General features: G+C 37.1%; 1 protein-coding gene across 2 annotated transcripts in view; it reads left to right on the forward strand.

The window, feature by feature from the left end:
- Nkain3 (sodium/potassium transporting ATPase interacting 3) overlaps nucleotides 1-25,406 on the forward strand; it is a 619,944-nt gene that overhangs the window by 562,201 nt on the left and 32,337 nt on the right. For both annotated transcript variants that reach the window (XM_058584434.1, XM_058584433.1), the window contains exon 5: nucleotides 11,190-11,250. In XM_058584434.1, coding sequence (XP_058440417.1) covers nucleotides 11,190-11,250 — 61 coding nt within the window. The remainder of the gene's footprint in view (nucleotides 1-11,189; nucleotides 11,251-25,406) is intronic.

Raw genomic sequence — 25,406 nt, forward strand, 5'->3', positions numbered from 1 at the left:
CAGCTCTCATAATCAAATCATTATACCCCCTGCATTAACACAGGAGTTTTTTGGAGGGACACTTCATATCCAAACCATAGCAGACACCAACACACCAACAGTGTGTTTAAAATTCTCAGTCTAAAATACATTTATTTTAGCCAAACACACATTTATAAATTCCATTTTAATTTCCATTTAGTATTGTAAACAGTAGAAGACATTTTTCTTGATAGCAACAGTTTTCTTCAAATGACCTCCTCACACTCAGGTTCAATAATCCAAAGACACTTTCCATATGATATCATTAAAGAATTATTGAATTCCACAGTGGACACTTAGAAAAGTCCTAGAAGCAAGGATGATCTACATAAATAGATCAAATACCTTTACATACCTTTTTTTAAAAGAAGTTTTACATTACACTGCTCTTACCTCAGTGACTTACCACCAGAAACACATTATCCGATGACAACTCTCTCTGAGTAAAGAGTGACATTCATGTCCTCGATGATATTGCTGAGCTGGTTTGTGCAGAGCATCTGTATCACAAAAGAGCGTCATTAAAAGTCATATCTTCCTTGGTAGAGGCCATCAAGTCATTTGTTTTCCATTCTGAAGCTGTCTACACAAGTGCTTCCCATACGTGTAAGGGCCATAAATCCCCAGGGCCCAAATAAATGGGATGCTCTTGCTGTTGTGCATTTTATGGTCATTGTGGAGGAAACAACTTATTTCCATATTCATTGATTCATTTGGAGACCAGGGTGCCAGTGGGACTTTTAGAAGAGGGAACCAAATGTCTTCACATAATTTCAGACTTCACTTGGCTTAGGACACCTCCATCAAAAGACTCAGCTCTCATTCTGAATTCCTGAAGGAACAGTATGAGCAGTTTGATTAAAAACAAACAGGTGAGGTATTCCTAGGATTCACACATTCCCCAGAGTGTTACAAATAAATAGGAAGCCAGTCCCTCCCAGGGTTTGTTCCCCTGAGTATCCTAAGACCCTAGACTTCTGTGATGCTGGGCATGCAAGAGAAAACAGATGGGCATGGGTGACAGTTGCTCAGAATGACACACCCGGGAGCCATAGAGAAAGAAATGTGTCCACAAAGCACTGTAAGATGAAACTGTCCACCTGCTGCTTGTTCTTCAGTCTGAGTTTTCTCTGATAAAACTCTTAGAAGGGAAGGAGAAGCCTGCTGTCCAACAAAATTGAACCCCTGACCCCCTAGAAGATGGAGTCAGAAGTTTCCCATATTAGTATCTGCATGGTATGTGTGTGAGCATTCTGCTCTCTGTCATCCTGACTTACGACAAGAGGAGATGCTAAACTCAGGCTTGCTGTATGTTTGGAATACGACCATGCCTGATTAAAACCACTGCGTCAGTTCAACACAGTGGCTGGAACACTCTTACGCTGTCATATCATTTCTTCTCTTCCTAGTGAACGAAGCAATGGGTATTTTGGAATAATTGTAACTCTTTTTAATATCTTTCAAATGTTCAATTTCATGTAAAACCAACCAATAGTTAACTCATGAGTGCAAAGATCCTAATATCCCTTTTCTTTGTACATGTTTATATTTCATTCATCTGTCCAAGATGGTATAATCACTAGCTCAACCTCACGATTATTGCATGATCCAGTCAGTATCAAAGCAAAGCAGCAAAGATTTATGAAACTTATTGAATTAAGGCTGTAATGTACCTAGGCAGAGATGACTGGCTGAGTATCATGGTGACCCACATGGGAACTTCAAGGTGGCTAAAGTGTTAGAATTCTGAAATTCATCCACTTTATTTCAGACATACTATTTCCCATTCCTTACTGTACTTTGAAATGCAATACTTCTCACTGCTAATTCATTCAAAAAAATTGATGAGTACCTTCTTTTTACTCAACAAAGTACTGTTTCAGAACTAAAAAGTTGAGTTGATTAAAGTTTAAATTTAAAAAAAAAAAAAACTTTTCTGAAGAGCCTGGTGGTGGAGATGGACACATAAATAGGTTGGTATAATCATGTGAGAGATGTGCCTTAATTGAGGAGTCTGGGTCAAAGTAGAAGCAGCAGGAGTTCCTCTTCCTGAGGGAACTACAGCAAGACTCCTCCGAGAGGACACTGCCTTTGCATCGACTCTGCCAGAGAGCAGTCCCTGCCTTCCAGAATCTATGCACACACACCGGTGAGGCAGAGAAGTACCTGGGAACTGCCACTTAGAGGTAGAAGAACAAAGTGCTGAGACAGTTCAGACTAGAAGTAGATCAACTGGGGAAATCAAAGCAAGTGACATTTACGACTGAACTTAAAGGGTGTAAGGGTTTGTGCAAGCAGAGATGTGAGAACAGGGTGAGGGGGTCATGAGCAAGCAAAGAATGGGTGTGTTAATGGAGCTGGAGCACAGGCACGTGGCCAAGAATAGTGGAGAATAAGTCCTAAAAGCCAGGTTGAGGCAAGACCATAGAGAGTTTGCAAGTGGCTAAGAAGGATGTAAGTGGTTGGACAGGAAAAATAATCTTTTTTATTGAGTACCTAAAATAGTGCCTCAAAGTTCAAGGAAGCATTTATTCTTATCAGAATGCAAACACGCTATGACATTATCCACCCCCAAAAAAGGAAGGAAAGAAATCCCATTGACCTTACATTTTTCTCCATCACTAACTCATTTCTACTCCCTGTTTCTGCAAAACTTCTTAAAAGAATTATTGACATCCTATTTTCTCATAAATCCACTTTGATTAAATGTTTTGCCAGACCCTCCACCAAGGTACCTCACGTCAAGGTTTCCTCCACAAGGTCCAATCCAGTAGCCAATATTTAGTCCTCATTGCCCTTGACCTTCTGACCTCTGACACAGGTGATTGTCTGCAATTTCTATGTTACTTCTCTGGTCACTTCTTTTCAGTCTCTTTTGCTGGTTTATTGTCTTCCAATCCCTAAATGTCATAATGATCCAAAATGAATCCCTTTCTCTGATTTCACTTTTTCTTAGTGATCTGACTCAGCAATGTAGTTTGTTCTATTTGTTTTTATTTATTTATTTATTTATTTATTACCAGGGATTATTGAACCCAGGGACACTTAACCACTGAGACACATCCCTAGCCCTTTTAATTATTTATTTTGAAACAAGGCCTTGCTAAGTTACCTAGGGCCTCACTAAGTTGCTGAGCCTGGCTTTGAACTCATGATCTTCCTGCCTTAGCCTCCCCAGCTGCTGGGATTACAGGTGTGCATCACCCTACCCAGCAAGCAATGTGGCTTTAAATACTACTGTACCACCTATCGTCTAAATTGCACTAATTGCATAATTGTTCCTTCCCAGAACAATTCCTCAGGGTTTTGTTATTCATCCAGCAACTTTCAGAGATAAAGTGTCTTCTTCCCCTTCTCACTCCCAGCAAAAAGTTGACTTGCTTCTCCTTCCTATGAAAGTGTTCTCCTCCTATAAGACAGCCCTCTGGGTGTGCAGGTATCATCCTGACTCAGGGAGTTTGTAGCAAAGAGATTTGAAGCTTATGCTGTTCTCTGTGAGTAATAATGTGCTTTGTCTCTGACCCAGAATCTCTGAAACAATAACAGGCCCATTTGTTAATTTAGGCATATGGTGAAATCCCACACCCTTAATATCTTAACCCAAATATATTGTATAGGGAAGCTTTCTACTTAAAAATGTTCAAATTAATAATTTTCATAAGGACATAACAACTCTGCTTGGGGCAAAGTGGATCAGCCTCTACCTGCCTCCCACAGGTAGCCTTAGTCAATAATTTTTATAGAATCATTTTAAATTGAGGGGGAAAAAATCAACTCAAAGAGAACATTCTAGAACCTTGTGTTAAGTGGAGAAGTTTCTTATCACTCAAACTTCATGGAAATGATGAGAAATTTAGGAAAGTGTTCACGGAGTTTCTTCTGTTTAAGGATCCGTTTGGAGATAGCCTCTTCAACAAATGATGCTGGGAAAACTGGAAATCCACATGTAGCTGAATGAAATTTAACCTCAGTCTCTCACCCTGCACAAAACTCAACTCAAAATGGATCAAATACCCAGGCGTTAGATCAGAAACTGTGTGCCTACTAGAAGAAAATGTAGGTCCACTCCATTATGTTGACTTAGGAAATGGCTTCCTCCACAAGACTCCTAAGGCATGCATAAGAAGTAAAATCAAGAATCAATAAATGGGATGGTATCAAACAAAAAGCTTCTTCACAGCAAAGGAAACCACCAGGAGCTATATAATGTGAGAAAATTTGTGTTACCTGCACCTCAGATAAAGCATTAATTTCTAGGATGCATAAAGAACTCAGAGAACTTAACAAAACAAAACTTAACAGAACTCAGAGAACCAAAACAAACAAACAAATATGCAATCAATAAATGGGCAAAGGAACAGAGCAGACACTTCATAGAAGAAATATGAATGGTCAACAACTATATGAAAAAAGGTTCAACATTAGAGAGATGGAAATTAAAACTACATTGAGAGTTCACCTCACTCCAGTCAGAATGACAAGTACCAAGAATACAAGTAACAATAAATATTGTTGAGAATATGGGGACTCAAAATTGGTACAACTACTCTGAAAAGCAGTATGGAGATTTCTCAAAATATTAGGAATTGAACTGACATTTTACCCACTTAACCCAGTCCTCAGTATATATATTCAAAGAACTTAAAATCAGAATACTACAATAATGCAGCCACATCAATATTTATAGCAGCTCAATTCACAATAGCTAAGCTATGGAACCAACATAGGTGCCCTTCAACAGATGAATGGATAAAGAAAATGTGGTACATATACACAATGGAATATTACTCAGCCATAAAAATGAATGACTTTATGACATTTGCTGGTAGATGGGTGGATCTAGAGACTATCATGCTAAGTGAAATAAGCCAATCCCCCCAGAAAAACCAAAGGTCAAATGTTCTCTCTGATATGAGGATGCTAACACACAACAAAAGAGGGGGAGGGGAAGAATAGAAGTTTAGTGGATTAGACAATAAATGAAAGGAAAGGAGGGGACACAGGAATAGGAAAGACAGTGGAATGAATCTGACATAACTATTCTATGTATATATGTGAATATGCCACAGTGAATCTTCACATCATGTACAACCACAAAACTGGGATCCTAATTAGAATAAGATATACTCCATGTTTATATAAATATTTCAAAATATACTCTACTATCATGTATAACTAAAAAAAATTTAAATACAAAAAAAGGGATCCTTTTGTTTCTCACACACCCACCAATTTTCTTACCTAACAACTTTCCTCTCTGTATTTCCTAGATAAGCTTTTCTGGTCTATCTATTTCACCTGAAAGTTTTTCCTGGAAGAGATTCTCCTAATTTCAGAGATGACTAAATTCTTTGGTTCATTCTTAATAAAATCCACAACTAGGAAGACACACAGCCAATAGTTGTCAACCTCGTGTCTGCATGAGACCCAACCCTTATATAAGACCTGCAAGTCAAAACAAAGAAATCCCAAGTACCAATCCTATTTGCAGAAACATATGCATTCATTAAGCATGTCAAAGAAGAGGGAATTTATTCTGTCAAAATATATAACACAAAGAAGATGACAATTTAAAATACCAAATAGAAATAGATAATTTTAGTGGAAGAGGGGGAGAAAGATATCCTTAAAAGGAATAACTCTCAAAGCTTTATAGAAAACAGAAATAATTAGAAATATTATGCTGATATTATGTTCTTTGCATTTGCTTGCTATTGGCAAGGAAGCATTTTGTTCATTTCTTATGGACAAGCAGAAAGCCACAGGAACTATTTCAATTCACGTTCTGGGAAACCAAGAAATACGCAAGTCAGCTATCCACAATTTGATGATTAACAGGATGTCTAGACAAGTTCTCATGAGAATAACATTACTAATTAAACAGCAGTTTGGTTAATCACAATAGCAGAAGTAATTTTAGAATAAATATTTTATGAACACATCCATCAATAAAGTGAAAGGAAAAGAAAAATTTTTTTAATTAATTCATTTGTAATATTACTGATATTATGCCTGGCAAATTCTGTTTGAGGGCCTGGAGAATGATCTAATATTTCTAGATATGTATTCATTTTATTTTATTTTCCAGCTAATGGCACTGTGTATTTCAATTACCTAGCCAGAATTCTTTTTTATGTCATCCATCAAGACAACAGAAGATCCATTAGTGAACAATGGGATCTGGCAAATATTCCATTGCTATATATATATATATATTGTTCTATTGTTTTAAAACTATGCATTCCCACATTTCATGAGTAAGAAAATATTTACTGGATAGGGAGGGATAGTGTGCTGTCACTGGGATTTAATATCTGACCTTAACTTTCTACCCATCAAAAGAGTTGCGATTTGGAAAAGGAAAAATAAAGACATTGACCAGTTCTCTTCAGCACACGGACAATGGATCTTTTCTGAAAACATTTAATCCAATATTTTTAGCATAAATTCATGATCTGAACTTATAAGGAAGAAATACAACTTGCATGAACTTCAGTAAACAGATATTTCTAGGAAAAAAAATTATCCAAAGAACTTGCTCTCCTTTGCCTTCATAAATATTCACCTACGATCATCTTTTACATACCTTCTGACTTGCTCAGTGTCTCATCCTATTGCCAAACCTTTCCTTGAATTTCAACTGCCTTTATTTGAATAATGAAATAAGGACTACAAAACTGGCATCTATCTTTTTTGTTTTTTTTTTTAATGTTAGTCATTTGTCAATCTTTCTGTGTAACGTGGAAGACATTTTATATTTGAATCATATAAAAGTTTCCTGCAAAAATAAAATTTATTTTATATTATACAGATTCCTTAGCAGGTACTTAGATTTGTAGCTTTAAGTTATAAACATGTAACAAAACAATTTATGAGTCAGCTATTAGTAGTTAATATTTTCTGAGCCTGTTACAACAGCAGGAAGGTAAACTAGCTAGCGGTGGGTGATGTAGACTTTCAGGTCAAGATCTCACCATTAGAGTGGGATTTCATTTTCTGTCCTGTGTTGAGTTTCCAGGCTCAACTCGACCACATTATCTCTGCATAACAATATGTGAGCATAGTGTTTCAACATGACTAACTTTGCTCTCAAGGGGCCCTCTCATCAATCCTCCAGCCTTTTTTCCAGTAAATGCCAATAGACTAACCAGTAAATGCTGACAGTCTTACCAATAAATGCTGATAGATCCAGGCATGCCAAACTGAATGAGCCAATATTAGAAAATACCAAAGTACGTGTTCCCTGCCAAAGAAATGAACAATATGCTAATATATACTTTAGAGATCTCATCTCAAACGACATCATTAAAAATGATAACGATTCACTGTTAAATCAACATTAAAGTATAGATAAAAGGGGTTTTATTCCTTTAAAAAAGGCACAGTTTATTAAAACAGTAGAAAAATAATGTTTATGTTAGTATTGAGCGTTCATGAAGGCCTTGACTTTACACTAGAAAAGTCTTCATCACCCAGTCAATATATTTTGATATATCTTTGCTTACCCCTCCCCTATCTTGCTGAAAAATAATAACTAATGATTTTTAAATTGTGTTTTTAACTTACCTTTGTTTAATGTGAAAAAAAATCGAATATAAAAGCTATCCTGCAACTGTGTGCTTACTCTCCAATAAGCAACTTCCAAGATGAAATTAGCACTCAGCATCTAAATTTATATCTGTGTACAAAAAACTAGTTCAGAAATGTTTCAATCATAATATGAATGAATCACACACACACCTAAGGGAAAGTCCACCAAAAACAACAAAATTGTTTCATGGCAGATGCCTTCCAATATACAATTTAGTAAGAAAATATCACAATGTTTTTAAGACACCATAACACTTGCTGACATAAAGGGGAAAAAAATCACAATAAATATAGCTTTACTCCATAAGACCACATACAAATTAATGAAAGCCACATCAAACTAATAAATGGGCAAAGCAAACTGTTGTAGACAATTCATAAGAAACAACTAACAGAATATGAAAATGTTAAGTAAAACTACTGCAAAATAAATACATGAAGATATGCCATTTTGTTTGTTTTATTGACATTTTTAAAATGAAAATATGCTGTGATATTAAGGGTATGGCAAAGCAAGTATTGTTGGTTACTGCTGTTGTAGGATAAGAAATAATAAAAACTTATTTTTGTTGTTTTTAACTGACACATGATAATTGACATATTTATTATATTGACTCCTTCTAAAGAGCTACAAAAGAAGATTTTAAATGTTCTTACCAGAGACGACTGATACAAACTTTTTGAAACCAATTTAATAATGTGTTAAAAACAAGTCATAGAAGTATCAATGGCACTTTACTATGATAATTATACCTCTGTGAATCAAGTAATGAAACTTATAGAAAAACCATTAATATTTGGCATGATGTTATTTATAATTTGAAAATGAACTTTAAGTTAATAGAATATTGCTCAAATATATTACAGTATGTTGAAATAATCCAGATTTATGTAGTTAATAAGTTATTAGGCTTATGAAGAATATTGGGTCATAAGAGTGTAACTGTGACATATAGCAATGATGTGAAAGAAGATTGGAAAGAAATTCATTAGAAAGTTATTTGTGATTGATGATTGGCTGGGTTTTTTTCTTTTGTATGCAACCAGGTTGCTGAATGAGCTGGACTTAGTAGAATACCATCAAAAGGCAACTTGATTCACTGTCACAAATACATTCTACGGCCAAGTTCTATCTCACCCTTTGGATATTTCAAACAGAATTTAAATGTCTTTTGGTCCTTTTCAGGTAACAAACTGTCCAATCTGGGTCAATATAAACTCTCACCCGCTGAAAACTCTGCCCCACGACTTGAGCCTGATTTTAGCTTACAGGTCTGCAGTGAGAAACAGACACATACCTGTTTTTTCCTCTTCTCATTCCACCCATCACTAGCTGTTCTTTTAGAGAATTCCAGGGATGAAATGAAAGGAAGAATAGTGGGAGAAGAGGTAAGAATCAAGTCTTAACCTGACTGATTCAGTTACAAGCTGGCAGGAGATACACTCCAGGTGTGACCATTCCCACAAGCTGAGACTTCCTCTTGGCCTCTTGAGGAATGCTTTTGTGGGTTCTTCAGAATTCCACCCCTAACCTCTTTTAGGATCCTCATCTGTTTCTGTGAATGATCAGCCCCTTTGGAAGGCTATTTAATGCCCCCATCCACCTTCTGAACCCAAAGTACCATCATTCCTCTGAGGTCACCAGGTTTTGGAAGGACATCCTCTTAGGTGGTATAAAAATGGAGAACAGCAAGGGAAATTGTGTTCAGAGGCTTTGGTTCCTAGTCTTGTGAGCACCGGTGACATCCTGAGCTGCAAAGCCCACCCTTATTGTCTCATCACACTCTCGACCAGAAACCCCACAAACCATAGCCCTTTGTGTTTTGACTCTTCCACGTGCAATTTGGGTGCGAAGCTCCCCAAGTACTTCTCTGAAGCAGCCCTTCACTGGGCTTGAGATGAGGGGGAAGGTGTCCATGGCATGGGAGGACCTGTCAGCACACAGGCAGCTCACTCTAACCTCACAGCCTTTCAGGTCTTCTTGACCTTCTTCCCTGCAGCCTGCAGATGGATTTATAAACTCCAAGTCTTTTTTTTTTAATTTGTTCTTTTTAGTTATACATGACAATAGAATGTATTTTGGCAGATTTTATAAAGAGAGAGTATGACTTATTCTATTTAGGATCCCACTCTTTTGGTTGTACGTGATGTGGCATTACCCTGGCTGTTACAAATAGAAGGCTAGGAAAGTTATGATGGATCAATTCTACTGTCTTCCCTATTCCCCTCCCGTCCCTTCCCTTCCCTTCATTTCCCTTTGTCTAATACAATGGATTTATATTATTCCCCTCCTTAACTTCCCTTGTTTGGGGTTAGCATCCACAAATCAGAGAGAACATTTGGCCTTTGGTTTTGAGGGATTGGTTTATTTCACTTAGCGTGATATTCTCCAGTTCCAATCATTTACCGTCAAACGCCATAATCGCATTCTTCTTTATAGCTGAGTAGTATTCTATTGTGTTATATATACCACATTTTTTAATCCATTCATCTGTTGAAGGACACCTAGGTTGTTTCCAGAGCCTGGCTATTGTGAGCTGAGCTGCTATAAACATTGATATGGCTGTGTCATTATAGTATGCTGATTTTTATGTCCTTTGGGTAGACTAAGCTCCATGTCTTAATCCACACTAGCATTTGGAAACTTGAGATATACTGTTCTCTGCCATGGGAACTTCAGTCTTTTCTACCAAGGCTATTAGAGGAGTTTCTTTTTCTAATGTTATTTTCTAATAAGGCTGGGAGAGGAAGCAGACTTTGAAAATGGAAAGAAAGGCAAAAAGATAAATTACAGCACCTATTGAGGTAGCTAATTTTCATACTTCTCATAGAACTTAGATTAATTTTAGACCCGACTAGATTCATGGACAATTTTATCCTCCAGGAATTGTGGTGTCTCTGACTCTGTGGAATAAAAATGTCTTCTCAGTATAATAAGGACAGGAAACAATATGAAAAGTCTATAAAAGGTGCACTCTACACTTCAAAGAATAAATATTCTTTGAACCACTAGTATCCAAAGTATGAATTACCTCTTCTATTTCATTTTACCACTAACTAATCACCAGAAAGTTAATGCATTTGCCTATGATATAATTAACAAAACAATTTAGTAGCTAGATAGAATTTACATTCTCAGAGCATTTTAAATAATTAAATAGATGATTGCTACTTAATTTACAAGCAGGATGCCTTGATTCCTTTTGTGGCTATTAAACATTAAAATAGTTGCAGTAATAATGAGTGTAGTACAAATTGCTCTATAAATAGTAAGAACCTAAAAATATATACTATGAATAACCAGCTGATTTGTAAATCCAAAATCAAAGTCTAAGTGAAATATCTAGAAATTGAGAGATTTTTTTTCCCATTCCTATGTACTTTTAAAAAAGCTATTAAGGTGACATAAAAATGAAAAGACTTTTAAATTACAACTATTCTTTTAAAATAAGACTTTTTTGTTACAAAGTCATAGACATTACTAATAAATATACTTTGTTTCTATATCTTGAATTATATAGGCTATCCATGCACATTTGGCATAAATTTGTAAGGTGCTTATTTTGTTTCCTTTGCAGTTGGTTGGCTTTGTGTATGCCTGTTATGTGATCAGCATTTCCATGGAAGAAGAAGACACCTGTAAGTACTGTTATATCTCCCCGTGGGTTCATTTTGAATGAGATACAGCTTCCAAAACTAATCAGTACAGGGATATGAAATCTCTAATATTTAGAATCTAAAGTGATTTGACTCAGCATGGCAAAGTTATAGTCAAAGATTGACAAACCAAACTGTTCAAAAATAAGGTGGCACTAAATACTGAAATTCTGAGTCTGTTATATAGAAGTGTGGGGAAGCCTAGAGATTTCTGTCATATCAGTTCTTAGTAACTTTCCAACAGACACCCAGACAATATGCTGAGTAGATAATCAGGGAGGTTTGCCCACCACCAATTGTGAGTATACTAGAGGCAGAATTTTCAATGTAACTAATAATAATATTATCAATCCATTGTAGCAAGATCTATATGTACATAAACTATATAAAATACTATGGCAAAACTAAAAATTACAACCTTCAAGATGGAATGTAAAAGAGATAGAGAAATACTAAATAAAATTAATAGGATGCTTAGAAGCTAAGTCACATTTTAACAGAACACACACCCCCATAAAAAGAAATATCGAGACCCAAAGTTTTGTTGTAGAGATTTAACAACACAAGTGAACAAATACCATTTACTGAGCACCTGCTAATGTGTAAGTTATTTTCCCACAACTCACTTAACAGGCTCAAATAATATTTTTAATTTATTTTTAAAAATAAATTATTTTAGATAAATCGTATCTAATCAAACTAGAGATTTGAATTTACCATTGCAATTATTGTCTGAATTATAAAATGAATGCTTTCACAAGATGAGAATAAGTAGCTAGCCATTATAACTTCTTTCTAGAACACAACTTCAAAGGAGTCTGATGACTCCCCATCTAATAGATGCAGTGCATGTTATGTGAACTGTAATCCAGTGACAGTGGATGCCTTCTCATTTTATTGGACCAAAAGTATGAAATACTAGACCTTGAGACTACATATGTCAAGTAAGAAATATGCAAACATTGCATCATATATTTTATACTTACAAGGTGAATTTTTTTTAATGCTAGATGAATCTAAAAGTTCTGACATTTCAGATGCACAGTTATAATGACAACACTTTTTACTTCGAGGCCAACTTTAAAAATCATGGTTTCTGGATTTCCATTAGTGGTTCCACAGTCTCACAAATGGACTTTCATGTCCAGAAAGTCAACAGCATGCTTCAACCCACAGCCAGGACGGATCACACAGCTAGAAATAATTAGTTGAGCATGGACAATTTTAACTGAAATTGGAACTTTAAGGAAGTTAGTGGAATAAATACTTCAAAAAAATGATACATTGATAAATTCAAACTGAATCTCTTATAAAATACTTTTACATAGGTATACCCCAACCCCCCACTCACACACATACACACACACACACACACACACACAGAATAGTCAAATTTCTTCTTCTCCTCACTGAACTAGTCGGAGGCTTTCAAAAGATACCAGGACTCAGTCTTACCTTATTATGGGAGAAAAAGCAGAGTAATCATTAGTCTCCTTTGATCGAATAGAATAAATACACAAAAGACATTTCCTTGCCACTTGAGATTTTTAGTAAAAGTGGGGAATACAAAATTACATGCAAAAATGAAAAGCTGGGTAAATACTTTCTGACCTTCTACAGCCTTCTTTTAGAGTAATAATGTCAGCGTACACGGATTGTATTGCTACTGGCAGATGATATTGTAATTCCATTGACTTTGATGACTTTAATTAACTTAAAATTTCTCTATAGAAATCTCTGAATCAGCTATTTTAATGCCCATGAAAGTGGGATTGAAGCAGCTGCTAACAGCCTATTCTATTAATGGTTTAATTCTTGTGTTTGTTATTAGGATCATATATTAAGTTACCTGGAGACATCAGGAGAGAGTAGTTGTGTTGCCATCAATTCTAATAATACTGAGAATCAGAAAAAGTTTTCCATGCTCAAAACAAAGTCAATATGACCAACTTAACATGATAATCGTCTGGAAGACAGATGACAGTGAAAAGTAATCAGGAACCTTTTAGTCTGATAGTTCTCAAGCAGGGCAATTTTACATTTTTATTGAAAGAAGTAGGAATCAAAAGTGCAACTGTAATTAAATTGTCTCTGGGTCTTCCAAAGGCAGATGTGAGTAAAAAGTAAAGTCGGTGGCCAAACTGCAATGATCTCATAGTCTAGTACAATTTGTGCCAACACTTAGCTTTCAGGTGCAACAATGAACTGCCCTTTGGATATGACATTACCAACTCACAGTCAGGAAGATGTGTCCTTTGAAATGTAATTCCTAAAACATCGATGTGAAATGAAGAAACAATACTGATAGATATCTAAGTTGTCTAAGTGTACTTCTGGAAAGCTTATCCTAAAAGGTAGCTGCAAATATAATATAATATCATTGTGTTTTGGCAGCCAATATATCATTTATCATTCTTTTATTCAAACTAATGAAAATGTCTGCATTATTCAGAATTCGAAGTCAAGCCTTGTTCTTGGACTGAGAACTGTCCACCAGCCTTAAAAAATAAATTGCAGCCCCCACTTCTCTCCTCTGTACTGCTCGAGTGCTTCTATGGAACTAGCATTTCAGGAGGGCATTTCTTACAAAGGGTGATAAATGCTGGAGGAAACATTCATCTCCAGTCACCCATCTTCTTTGTTCCCTCTTGGTTTCTTTACTATTTCTTATGAAGATTATGACAACAGGTCAAAGACAATGAAATAAAAGCTGGCAAAAAGCAGAGTACGCTATCTAGGTGGTGGTCAGGGCTGTCCATCATTTGTTCTAATGCAAAAGCCAATTTATATCTCGCCTGTTTTTTATTTGTTTTTCTATGTACCATAAATCTCTATGAACACTCTTGTGAAACTAGGATCTGTGGAATCTGTAATCATAAAAACCTGTCGATGTCTTGTTTGTGAATCACCTGCTACTAAAAATGAAGTTGCCAGCCTATTACTCACTTTAATTCAGAGAAGTGTGGAGGCAGAATATGCTGAAAAGCAGTGTTCAACTTGTGTAAATACTGCCAGCCGTTTTCAGAAGATCTATTCTACTACCACTTTTCATATTAGGTCACAAATTGTACCTGGGACATTTATTTGGGCTCACAACATCTCATCTGGGCTGTGTATGTTGAATGGTGGGAAAGAAAAGCATATTGAAAACCCTAATAGTTTTTGAAAAGGAAATAAATCGCTGAGATCTGGTTTCCATAAGCTCAAAATAGCTCTTTATGGAACCATTTGACCCTTGCTAGTATAGCTTTAAGAAACTTCTCTTTGGAAAGAAGCATGGCTATTGGAAAAGCATCCCATATCTCTATATCCTCGGGGCATCCTGCTAACTAATGTTGGACAAAATGATGCTACCATAGTAATGAGAGTTGGGAGATTTTTTTAAACCCTACAAATTTCCGAGAAAATTTCCTACAAAATTTACGAGAGAAGCTAAGTGCAAAGAAACTGAGTAGCTTGAATATTAATTTCCAAGTGTCCCTTCCTTGATTGTTAAGGTACAGAAAAGACTCAGAGAAGTAAGGTGAGATTAACATTAGGCACTTGGGGAAGGACACAATGTAGACCTAGATGGTCCTCAGAATGGAAAACTGTTTCATTGTTTTTGTGTCACTTGCAACCTATGAACATTTGAGGAGGGGAGGACAGAAAAATGTGAGAGAAGGAAAAAAAAAGATGTAGAAATGCATGAGGCTTAGTATAGGTGACCCTAAAGTCATAGTCGGCATCTCAAAGGAGTCACAGTGTTCACTCACAATGATTTTAAGAATCTACTGGTTCACAGGGAGTATAAATTTCTCTTTCAGCAACTGTCGGCTTGATCACACATAATGATCCTAAAGTCTGATTTCCCTTTATGCCTCACCAGAGCTCAGATTGAGAGCCAGAAGCATCCCTGTGTTTCACTGCAATGGCTCTGCCAAACAGCTACACAATTACTAGCTAAGATCCTCACTAGAATAGAAGACCTATGAGGGCAGGATCTTTGTTTTTGTTCCTGCTGTAACCCCAGAGCTTACAAAAAACAAATTATTTGCACACAGGATGCAGTAAAGAAATGCCTGTTGAATTCATATTGCTTGATAGATTCTCTGAGCTCAGCAACTCATTTTTTTTTTCAAAATGGATTTTAGAACTTCAATATTCTCAAGTTTCATGAGATGACTTCACCCTATATTGAGAATTTAGTGAGATGTTTAGGACTTAGTGAGATATTCAGTGCATTTACAAATATTGATGTGAGAAGAGTGGATTTCCTGCATTTCTTTAACACAATTTTATAGATGTTCAGTGATTTGAAGGTCAGGATATACAGAGGCAGATGAAACCTTCACAGTACCGCATGAGAACAAGGGCTTGCTTTAGTAGACTCTGGAACAAGACATTGCTGAGAAGCAGAGACTTGAAAGGTAGAAGGCACTGAGAATGAGGTAGGTATCTGGGAGTGAACTCATTTGCCAACTAGAACCAAGGGAACAGAGATACTGTCAAAGAGTGGGGACCTGCAGATGGTGATTGCAGGTGGCCCACACATGGGAGGGTCAGGCAACACAGAATAGAATCCAATACTGTGGTTTCATCACAGGATTCCGGTCATTCCATACAGTCTCTCCCAAGAATATCATAAGCACCCAATTATCTAAAACAATGAACCAAGCAGAACTCCTCACAAGACAAGAGAAACCCTTTCACTAAAACCAGTTCCAAACCAGCACTAAACTCACAGTGAAGTAGAGCCTAGGCTGTCACTTATTTTAGTAAGCCAGGACTTCCATAAATCAGCCTGCCTTGGGACTATCTCCAACTGTTATTCTACATTCCTAACTTACTCATCTCTGGTCACATCTGTTTTCCTGGATCTGTCAAGCTCTATCACACCCAGGTATTTAAGGTAGGGGTCTCTTCCTTTATTGACCCGCTGTCTTATATGCATCCTTTAATCCCAACTTAACTTTCTCTTCCCAAGTGTGGATGCTTTACTCCCACCTCAAATACTTCATGAAGGCAACTGTGATATATGCTTCCATTGCACATTGTGCATTTTCCTTGGAAACATTTAACACAACAGTAATTTTTTTAAGGTCATGATATTCACCAGGGCCAAGTTCATTTCCTGACATTTAAGAGCACTCTATACAGTATTCAGTGAGTGGGCACTGAATGAATCAAGGTATGAACAAATGGACTCGTAGGGATGATTTGTGTTTCCTGAGAGAGATTGGAGAGAAATTTTTCCCTTTTCTAATCTCTATCTCCACTTATATAAGCAACTGCTTTCCACACAAACTAGAAACCTGGATATAGTCCTTGAATCTTTCCTTACCTCCGGCATCCAGTCACCAAACAAGACATCTTAACAGTTGTCTTAGTTCTATGGGCTTCTAGAACAAAGCAGCATAGATTGGATTGCTTTTGAACTGGGCTGGAAAGTTCCAGACCAAAGAACCTGTAGATTTAGAGACTGGTGGGGGTCCACTTCCTGGGTAACACAGGATGTCTTTTCACTGTATTCTCACAGGGTAGAAAAGGTAAAACAGCTCTCTGGGGCCTCTTTATAAGGGCACAAATTCTGTTTATGAGGATTTACCCTGTGACCTAGTCACCTCCCAAGACCCTACATCCCCACCCTATCACCATGGGAATTTGTTTTCAACATATAAATTTGGGGGAAACACAAATATTCAGACAACAACATCTCCCTTCAGGGGATTGACAGTTCTTATATGTTCTTTATCATTCTCCTCATAAGCACTCTCTTCCCATACACAGACTTCCCTCAGTGCATCAGTGGACTCTGAACATATCTCTGAATCTGTGCTCAATTTACTTTTTCCTATTGCTTCCCTCACTCATAGAAAGAAGGGATCATGTTTTACCTGCCCTATGATCCTGGAAAGTTTTAGTATATGCAATGTGAAATAGTATATGCAATGTGAAATCAGTGTGGATTTGTGACACATACTACATAGCAAGGCTATGTAGTATTTTGTTTTACCATCTCATATGTGTTTTACCATCTCATATGTGACTTCTGCACTCCTTATGAAAATTTAATCTCCACATCCCTGTACTATAGAAAAAAAGTATGATTAATTCACAATAAGTGTACTTATATTCTCTGGAAATTTTCATTGGCCACTATGTTAGCTTTCCATGTCTACATCAAAACACATAAGGCAACCAACTTACAAAACAAAAAAGGTTATTTTGCCTCACGGTCTCAGAGGTTTCTCCCTGTAGTTGCTTGTTGCCATCGTTTTGGACATGTGGCAGTATAGTAAATTGTGGCAGGAGCAAGTGGTAGAGGAGGCTGCTCTCCTCATAGTAGCCAAAGGCAAAGGAGAAACAGGAAGGGGCAGGGGTCCCCTATCACCTTCAAGGACACACCCCCCAATGGCCTAACTTCTTTCCACTAGACCCCACCCATTTCCCTCACCTTCCAGTAGCCCCTGAGGTTTGAACCCAGTCCTTTAGTATATTGACCTTGGGGGAAGACTTAAGATCCAAACCATCACAGTTCCTAAGAATGGCCTGTTTTGGCAGAAAATTGGCCCAGCAATCAAACAAAGCCACACCCAAAAGGGGTTCTAATTTTCTGTTTCCACTTGAAACCAGCTGTTAGACATTATTTAAATAAAGGTGATCCTAACCTTTTGAATATCTGGCTCTGTGATTGTTATCACATCACGCTGACTCTTGGGGGATCCCAAGGGCATTCTGCAGCTCTAACACTGGAATACGTTGGGTGATGTCCACAGGTGGGGGTTATGTCAGGGTGTAATCAGGAGTGTCACCTTTAATTCTTTACTGACTTATAGTCAACATCAGGAGCCACTTCAGAACAGCCAGATGTCTCTGGAAAACATGGGAAGTATCAGGCTCACCCCTGAGACAAGCCCTCTCCACAAGGGCCTACCCCACTCCTGCTTCCCTGCTTCAGACTGGGAGGAGCTGGCAGGCTGTCACCATTGCCAACAGCTCCAAGCTGTGCAGTGAGTCCTTGAGAAGGAAGAAGGAAAAACCTGCCATCCAGATGGTACAGAATGAAGAGATCTGGGATCCAGAAGTGATAAGGAGAAAGCAGAGTACAAACTTAAAAAAAAAAAAAAGAAAGAAAAAGAAAAGAAAGAATTTACACCCTTGTGGCACACACAAATGCAAAGGGAGATTTAAAACAAAAAGTTCTGTAAGATTTTATGAAAGTCCTATGCAACAGTTTTACCCTGGTTACTAGTGGTAAGATTTAGGAGCCCCAGGGAAGAGCAGGCAATTGGGGTTCTGACTGAAACCCTGTGTTTCTATTTTAAATCTACATTCAGCATCCTAATCCCAACTCTCCTCCCACCCTTCTCAATCCTCCCTCTACTCTGACTCTGCCAGTCCTACCATGAGTATATTGAGCCTCTGACTCTCTATGTCTGTCCTAAGCTGCTTAGTGGTGCTGAGATTAGCACTGGCACTGATGCTACTCCAGTGCCCCATGTGAACTGGATATACCAGTACATCTTCCTCTGTACCAGTGTACCGTTCCCTGTCTGTGCCTTCTCCAGATCCCTTAAAGATAAATTGCATGAGCTCTCAGTGCCTGAGAGAACCCTGATCACCTTTTAGAGACATTACAGTCCCTTACCCTTGACTTAGGGATGCTCCAAGAGATGATATAACTCCTGGTCCTTCTTCTCTTCCACCCTTTAACATAAAGACTCCTTGAAAATAGCAGCCAGTAGCACAGATTCAGTTCCCAGGCTCTCTCCCTCTACAACTGTCTTCATCCACGATGATCTTCTTCCTGACATAAAATAAGAGGCTTCCTTCTATCCTGTGGCCTTTGTGGGTTTTACATCCATCCCTCCAACATACCCAGGCACCTTGCTCTTTCTCTCTGCCCTCCCCCCAGCCACCCAGTTTCTTTCTTACCCTCTTTTCCCTCAGCTTTTAAACCAAATCACATAAAACAGAAAAAAAGAAAAGAAAAAGAAATGACCTCTGACTCCCCACCTGGTGTGCATTTAACTTCCCTGTCTCTCATGTTTCTTTCCTTCACTTCTAGACTTTTCTAAAAACTAGTCCACATTGACCGCGTTCACTTTCTCACTCTCAGCTGCTGCTCTCAGTCCTCCTGTCCTGCATTTTCACTGAAAACCCCCGTGTCTCAGAGGCCAGCAACGACCTTCTCATTGTCAGATTCTCTTAGATCTTATCAAGGTTCATTATAATTCATGACTTTGGCCATGTTGACTGCTACCTCCTTGAAAATATTCTCTTCTGGGTTTCCAGGCAGCCACATCTCTTGAGTTTTGTCGGGCAAAATCCACCTCTTCTACGACACATATTTTACCAATTAAAAACTATTTCTAAATCCTTATTCAAGCTAAACATATTTCTGATGCAGATATAGCTAACAAATTTTGAAGCATTTTTTCAAACTATATTTAAAGTGGTGATTTATCATTAAAAGGTAAACTAGCCATTTCTAGTATGTAGTTTATACTCACGCTATTTATACCAAAATATTTAAGAAGGATCAGGTAATAAAATAGAAGATTTTATAAAGACCAGACAATAAAAGACATGCTTGCGCCTTTTAGATAACAAAATGGCACATAATAGTCTCCAAATCTATAGTCTTGGACCAAATATTTAAGGTGTCATGAAGTGCTCATTTTATAATTCCTTTGCAGAAATGTTTTACAAGTAGCTAGTAATAAAAAGCATGTATGGAACACTCATCTCATGTTCTTTATATCAACTACTTTACTGACCATGAAAAAATAATAATTTAGTGTTCTTTCTGGGAGCAATATTTGAAACTGGAACTTACATGAGGTATAAGGTAGTATTCCCCAGACTTGGATACCAACATGGAAATTTGCCTGAAATACAAAGTTAAATTAATTATGAATAATTTCTGATTTATGCCTAACTAGCTTTTCTATTTTGCCCATCTTTTCCTCATAGAAACAAATCTCTCTCTCTCTCTCTCTCTCTCTCTCTCTCTCTCTCTCTAAGAACTGAAAGTCTAGATAAGAGTTAATGGTGTAATTCAAGGACATCTTTTTTTGCCACAGTTCAATCAACCGCAAATGTCTAATGTTTCCCAATTCTTATTCACTGAATATCACTGTCAGGAATTTGTAACGGCCATCTACAAGCTTGTGTCAGAGACTGGCTAGCTATTCACTGAACCTGTTTGGTTACTCTTCTCCCTGGCACACAGCCATACCAGTAAATACCAGCTTCCAGGCAATCAGGTACCCCATGAGATTGGATTTTAGAATGTAGATTCCAGGCCTGGCCCATAAATAATTTCCACTTTCAAGTCATACTCTTCCCCTTCCTACCTATAGAACACAGACTAACAGGGAAGCTCTGGAAGCCATGTTTAAAATGGAGGTGCCACAGTGTCCAAGTACCCTGAGTCTCTGAGTTATTGCTTGGAAGACAGTTGGTCACAAAACTTGAGAATCAGATGTTAAATGCCTTTGAGGTATGGGGCACTGAGGAGAACCCAAGAGAATCTGTAAGGGAAGGGATCCCAGAGGGGGAGACCCCTGAGTATAAACCTATAGGAGTACTGTCCCTCAAGGGGACATTTAGCATTTCAGACATTTAGCAAACACAGGAGTGTTCCAGATATGCCTGGGCAGGTCTCTTGGAGGAAATGATATTTAAACAAAAAGGAGCCTATGAGGCAATGAGTGAGAAGAGCATTCCTGGCAGAAGGAACACCTTGCCCGTAGGAAATCACTTCTTGGAAGAAGCTTCCAGAAAAAAAAAAAAAAAAAAAAGGCTTTGCCTTCAGGAACCTGTTTTATATCAATTGCTCTGAAGGGTCAAAGGGGTGATCTGGTCTTTCTTGAGCCACTGCCTCTCAAAAGAGGAGTGAATTAAGAGCAGATTATATCTGGGGCTTCATTTTAAACCCTGTATTGAGCAGGAAGGCTTTGTGAATCTGATAAGAAGCGTCCCACAGCTGTGAGCAAAGGTGCACAACCTGGGCTTAGGTTTTGATTCTTTTTCCTTTAGTCCCTTACTTTCATCATTTTCTGTTTTGAGCTCATCTGCACATTTGCTGGAAAAGCAAATTACATCCATGTCTTTTTTTAAATTTAAAGTTTCTAGTCCTAATGTGGAAGCCAGGGCTTCATACTGACTCTGTGTTCCTCCTAACCCAGATAATAAAGCTGCAGGGAAACAGGCAGAGACCAGAGTTTCTTTAAGACTCTCATTTTCTGATGCCCTGAGAGAGGCTTTTCTGCACCAAAAATAAATGAATAAATATATAGATAAATAAATAAATAAACAAAAGTGACAAAATTTTGAACTGTTTTTTCTTAAGCTCTAAATGCTACATAGAAATGTCAGTATTCCTGTTATAAATCTGGTAAATTTCAATGATCATTTGGAGAGGATTTTTGTTTCTTTTTACTGTGGTAAAACATGCACAATACTGGCATTTTAACATTTAAGTGACCAATTCAGTGGCATTTAGTACACTCACAATGTAGTGCAGTCATCACCACTGTTTCCAGAACTTTTTCATCATCCCAAATAAAACTTCTGTACTCATTAAACATAACTCTTTCTCTCCACCCTTCCAGCCTCTGATAAATTCTATTCCACTTTCCACTTTTATGAATGTGCTTATTTTAGGGACCTCATGTAAGTAAAATCACTCAATATCTGTCATTTTATGTCTAGCTTATTTCTTACCACATATCTTCAAGGTTCACCATATTGTAATATACATTAGAATTCACATTCCTTTTTAAGGCTGAATAATCTTCCACTAACCATCATTCCTATTTGATCTATTTGAATTCAATACTCTAATAATCTTTTGATCTGTTTTATTTACAACTCTAACTATAGTTACTTAAACATTTAACTTGCACTGAACTCTTTGTAATTATCATTTTGATGCCCTTCAAATATTAATCCTAACAAATAGGATATTTATTGTTTTAAACTATAGCAAATTTAATGAATCTAATAAAATGAACTTATACATAAATTAAATATTAAATTTTCTTTAATGTCACAGAAATTTAATAACAAAATTCCATGTCTCTTAACTTAAAACCACATGTGAAAAGTCAGTTACCCAATTAAAATCTTGAACTGGTTTTGCAGGGTGAATCTCTCAGATCTAACATTCTGATTATGTTAAGAATTACAAATATTTTACATACAAGCAGACACAGCTTATCCCAATGATTATAAAATCTTAATCTCTACATGTTTAGGAATTTTCAGCTGGGAAACAGGATATAAAATTCAAAAGGATTCTATGCTCCCACTAATAAACTTAAAGAGCTTTTTTGAAAACATAGTTGTTAGAACAAGTAGAGATTTCATTCCATATCATTCAAATGTGATTAATACAGAAGCCCGCAACACCAGAACAAAGATGCCATAGAAATTTAGTAGACAAAAGACTATGGAACCTCCATTTGACCCAGCTATCCCACTCCTTGGTTTATACCCAAAGGACTTAAAATCAGCATACTATATAATAATATAGCCACATCAAACAGCTCAATTCACAATAATTAGACAATGGAACCAACTTAGGAGTCCCTCAATAGATGAATGGATAAAGAAAATGTGATGTGTACTCAATGGAATATTACTCAGCTTTAAAGAAGAGTAATATTCCATTTATATTTGAAATATTATGGCATTTGCCAGTAAATGGTTGGAGTTGGAGAATATCATGCTAAGCAAAATAAGCCAATCCCACAAAACCAAAGGCCAAATGTTTTCTCTAATATGTGGATGCTAATTCACAATAAGGCAGGGGGCACTAGGGAAGAATAGCATTACCTTAGGTGGAGGGAAGTGATGGGAGGGGAGGGAAGGGGATTTGGGGATAGGAAAGATAGTAAAATGAAACAGACATTATTACTGTATGTATATATGTGACTACATGATCAATATGATTCTGCAACATGTACACTCAGAAAAATGAAAAATTATTTCCCATCTATGTATGATACATGAAAATGCATAAATGCATTCTACTGTCATGTATAACTAATTAAAACAAAACAAGACAAAAAAGACTTCACTCCCATTAAAAGTCTCCCTTTGGTTGGTTTGATATTTATTAGCTCTTTAGAACTTTTTGATGTCTTCACATTTAGCTTGACAGACCCTGTATTGAGATTCCACTTGCTTCTTTCATCTATATTCCCTGATGGAATTGTGTTTTCTTTCCATATTCCAGGTTGGTTGCCAACTCTATTAGACATTGAATGGATTTTGGCTGCATTTCTCATAGCTTTTCTTGTTTTGAAGTCATGGACCTGTCCAGATATGAATGTATTTATAATCCAGATCTAACATACTCTTATTTAGTTTTGGATCTCCAGAAAAGCTTAAATAGCTAATCTTTCATTCATTTATTGATTTATTCACTCATGAAACAGTTATTCAGAGACTTCCGTGTGTTAAACTACAAGGATATCAAGATGAATAAGACTTGGTCACTTTCCCAGGAGGTCTTACATTCTAAGAAGTGATACAGATACGTACATAATTACTGAAGAGCAAAGTACAGATCGTGGTCTATGTGTAGAGTGAATCAGATACATAGAAAAAATAGGTGAAGACTAACGGTGTCCTAGGGAGTCAAGCATGGTACTCAAAGCACAGGAACATGGTCATATATGAAAACTATCACTTCACTAGAAAAGGAACAAAGAAAACATATTTCACATACCAGAAAAATATGTCTTAAGACATAAGAGCTTGGGAAAATCACGGAATATTGAAGAAAGACTGGGGAATCTCTGGATCACTCAGGAAGTTCTGAGCAGTTGAGTAGGTTCAGTTTACTAAGTGAATGGTGAGTCAGCCTTTGAGGGACCTTGGATTATTTGGCACCAGTGATTTCAATCCTCTTCTGTGATTGGCCTCCAGATACCACCAACATTTATAGGCACCTAGTGGTACATAAATTACTCTTCTCCTGACAAGAAAGAACTGACCCAGGGGGCCAGCTATCTTAAGCTTCACTCAACATGGAGATGTAAGGTGAAGGTGTACGAGCATGCACACACATGCAAGCACACGCCAGGGAATCAGAGAATTGATATCTTGTCACATCTGTACCTACGCAGGTCATACTGTTTGAGGGGCTCTGCTGGATGATGGGGAGTCAGTGAATGGATTTAATCTTGAGAATCAGATTCAATTTTCTTTGAACAGTGATTCATAGAAAGAAAAGGACTTATAAAAGAGATCTCAATGAGAAAATAGAATTTCTTTCTTAGGAAAGGGAGAATCAAAAGTAATAATAGGGTCTATAAAAAAAGAAAATATTTCAGTAGGGAAATGTCCATAATTGTAGAAGCAGACAGTAAAAGGGAATTATGGAGAGACTTCAAAACCAACAAGTATTTGTCACTTGATTTATAGAGCTAAGAAAAACACTAAAATGATAAAAATGTATTGGGTGAAAAAACTGGGTAACTACAAAAATATATCATATGGGAAAAGAATTTGGTTAGAGCTATTTAGGAAAATTCTCAGAACTGTTTCTAGCCACATGCCTTTTTGAACATGATTTTCCCTTTCTGCAATCCTGTGTGCTTCATTAACTCCCAAAGAGATTCTAGATATTAATTATCCCATCATTTGAATATTACATACTATTGGAAAATGGAAAGCACTGATTATAGGCAACTTCTGATTTCAGAGATGTGGGCTCACAAGAGGAGCAAAACCCAGAAGTACAACCAAATAAAAATGTAGTGTAAGACACAGAAGTCTCTGAATAACTGTTTCATGCACCAAAAACAGAAAACAGAAGTATGTTCAGGATTTTTAAAAAAAAAAAAAGCTTGTTTTATCCAGAATAAAATGATCCTCTAAATGAGCCCAGCAATACTGTCACAAAGACCTCCAGTCACCAGTGAATCTGAACAGACAGTAATTGAAAAATTACGAAAACTCTGAAAGGGCCTTCAGTAAAGCTAAACTGTAGTTGATAGCTGTAAGCAGCCGTTCCAGCCACTTACCCAGCTACCGAGGAAGAGGAGCTGGAGGGTTAAGGGCGTATTCACTGTAGTGAAATACAGCACTGTTTGTGTAGCATTCACGGAGCTAAGAAACTTTTAAAAAATAGACTATTA

Source organism: Marmota monax, unplaced genomic scaffold (genome assembly GCF_021218885.2).
Source record: "Marmota monax isolate L192 unplaced genomic scaffold, Marmota_monax_Labrador192_F-V1.1 WCK01_AAM20220418_F8-fsc00063, whole genome shotgun sequence".
Classification (NCBI taxonomy): domain Eukaryota; kingdom Metazoa; phylum Chordata; class Mammalia; order Rodentia; family Sciuridae; genus Marmota; species Marmota monax.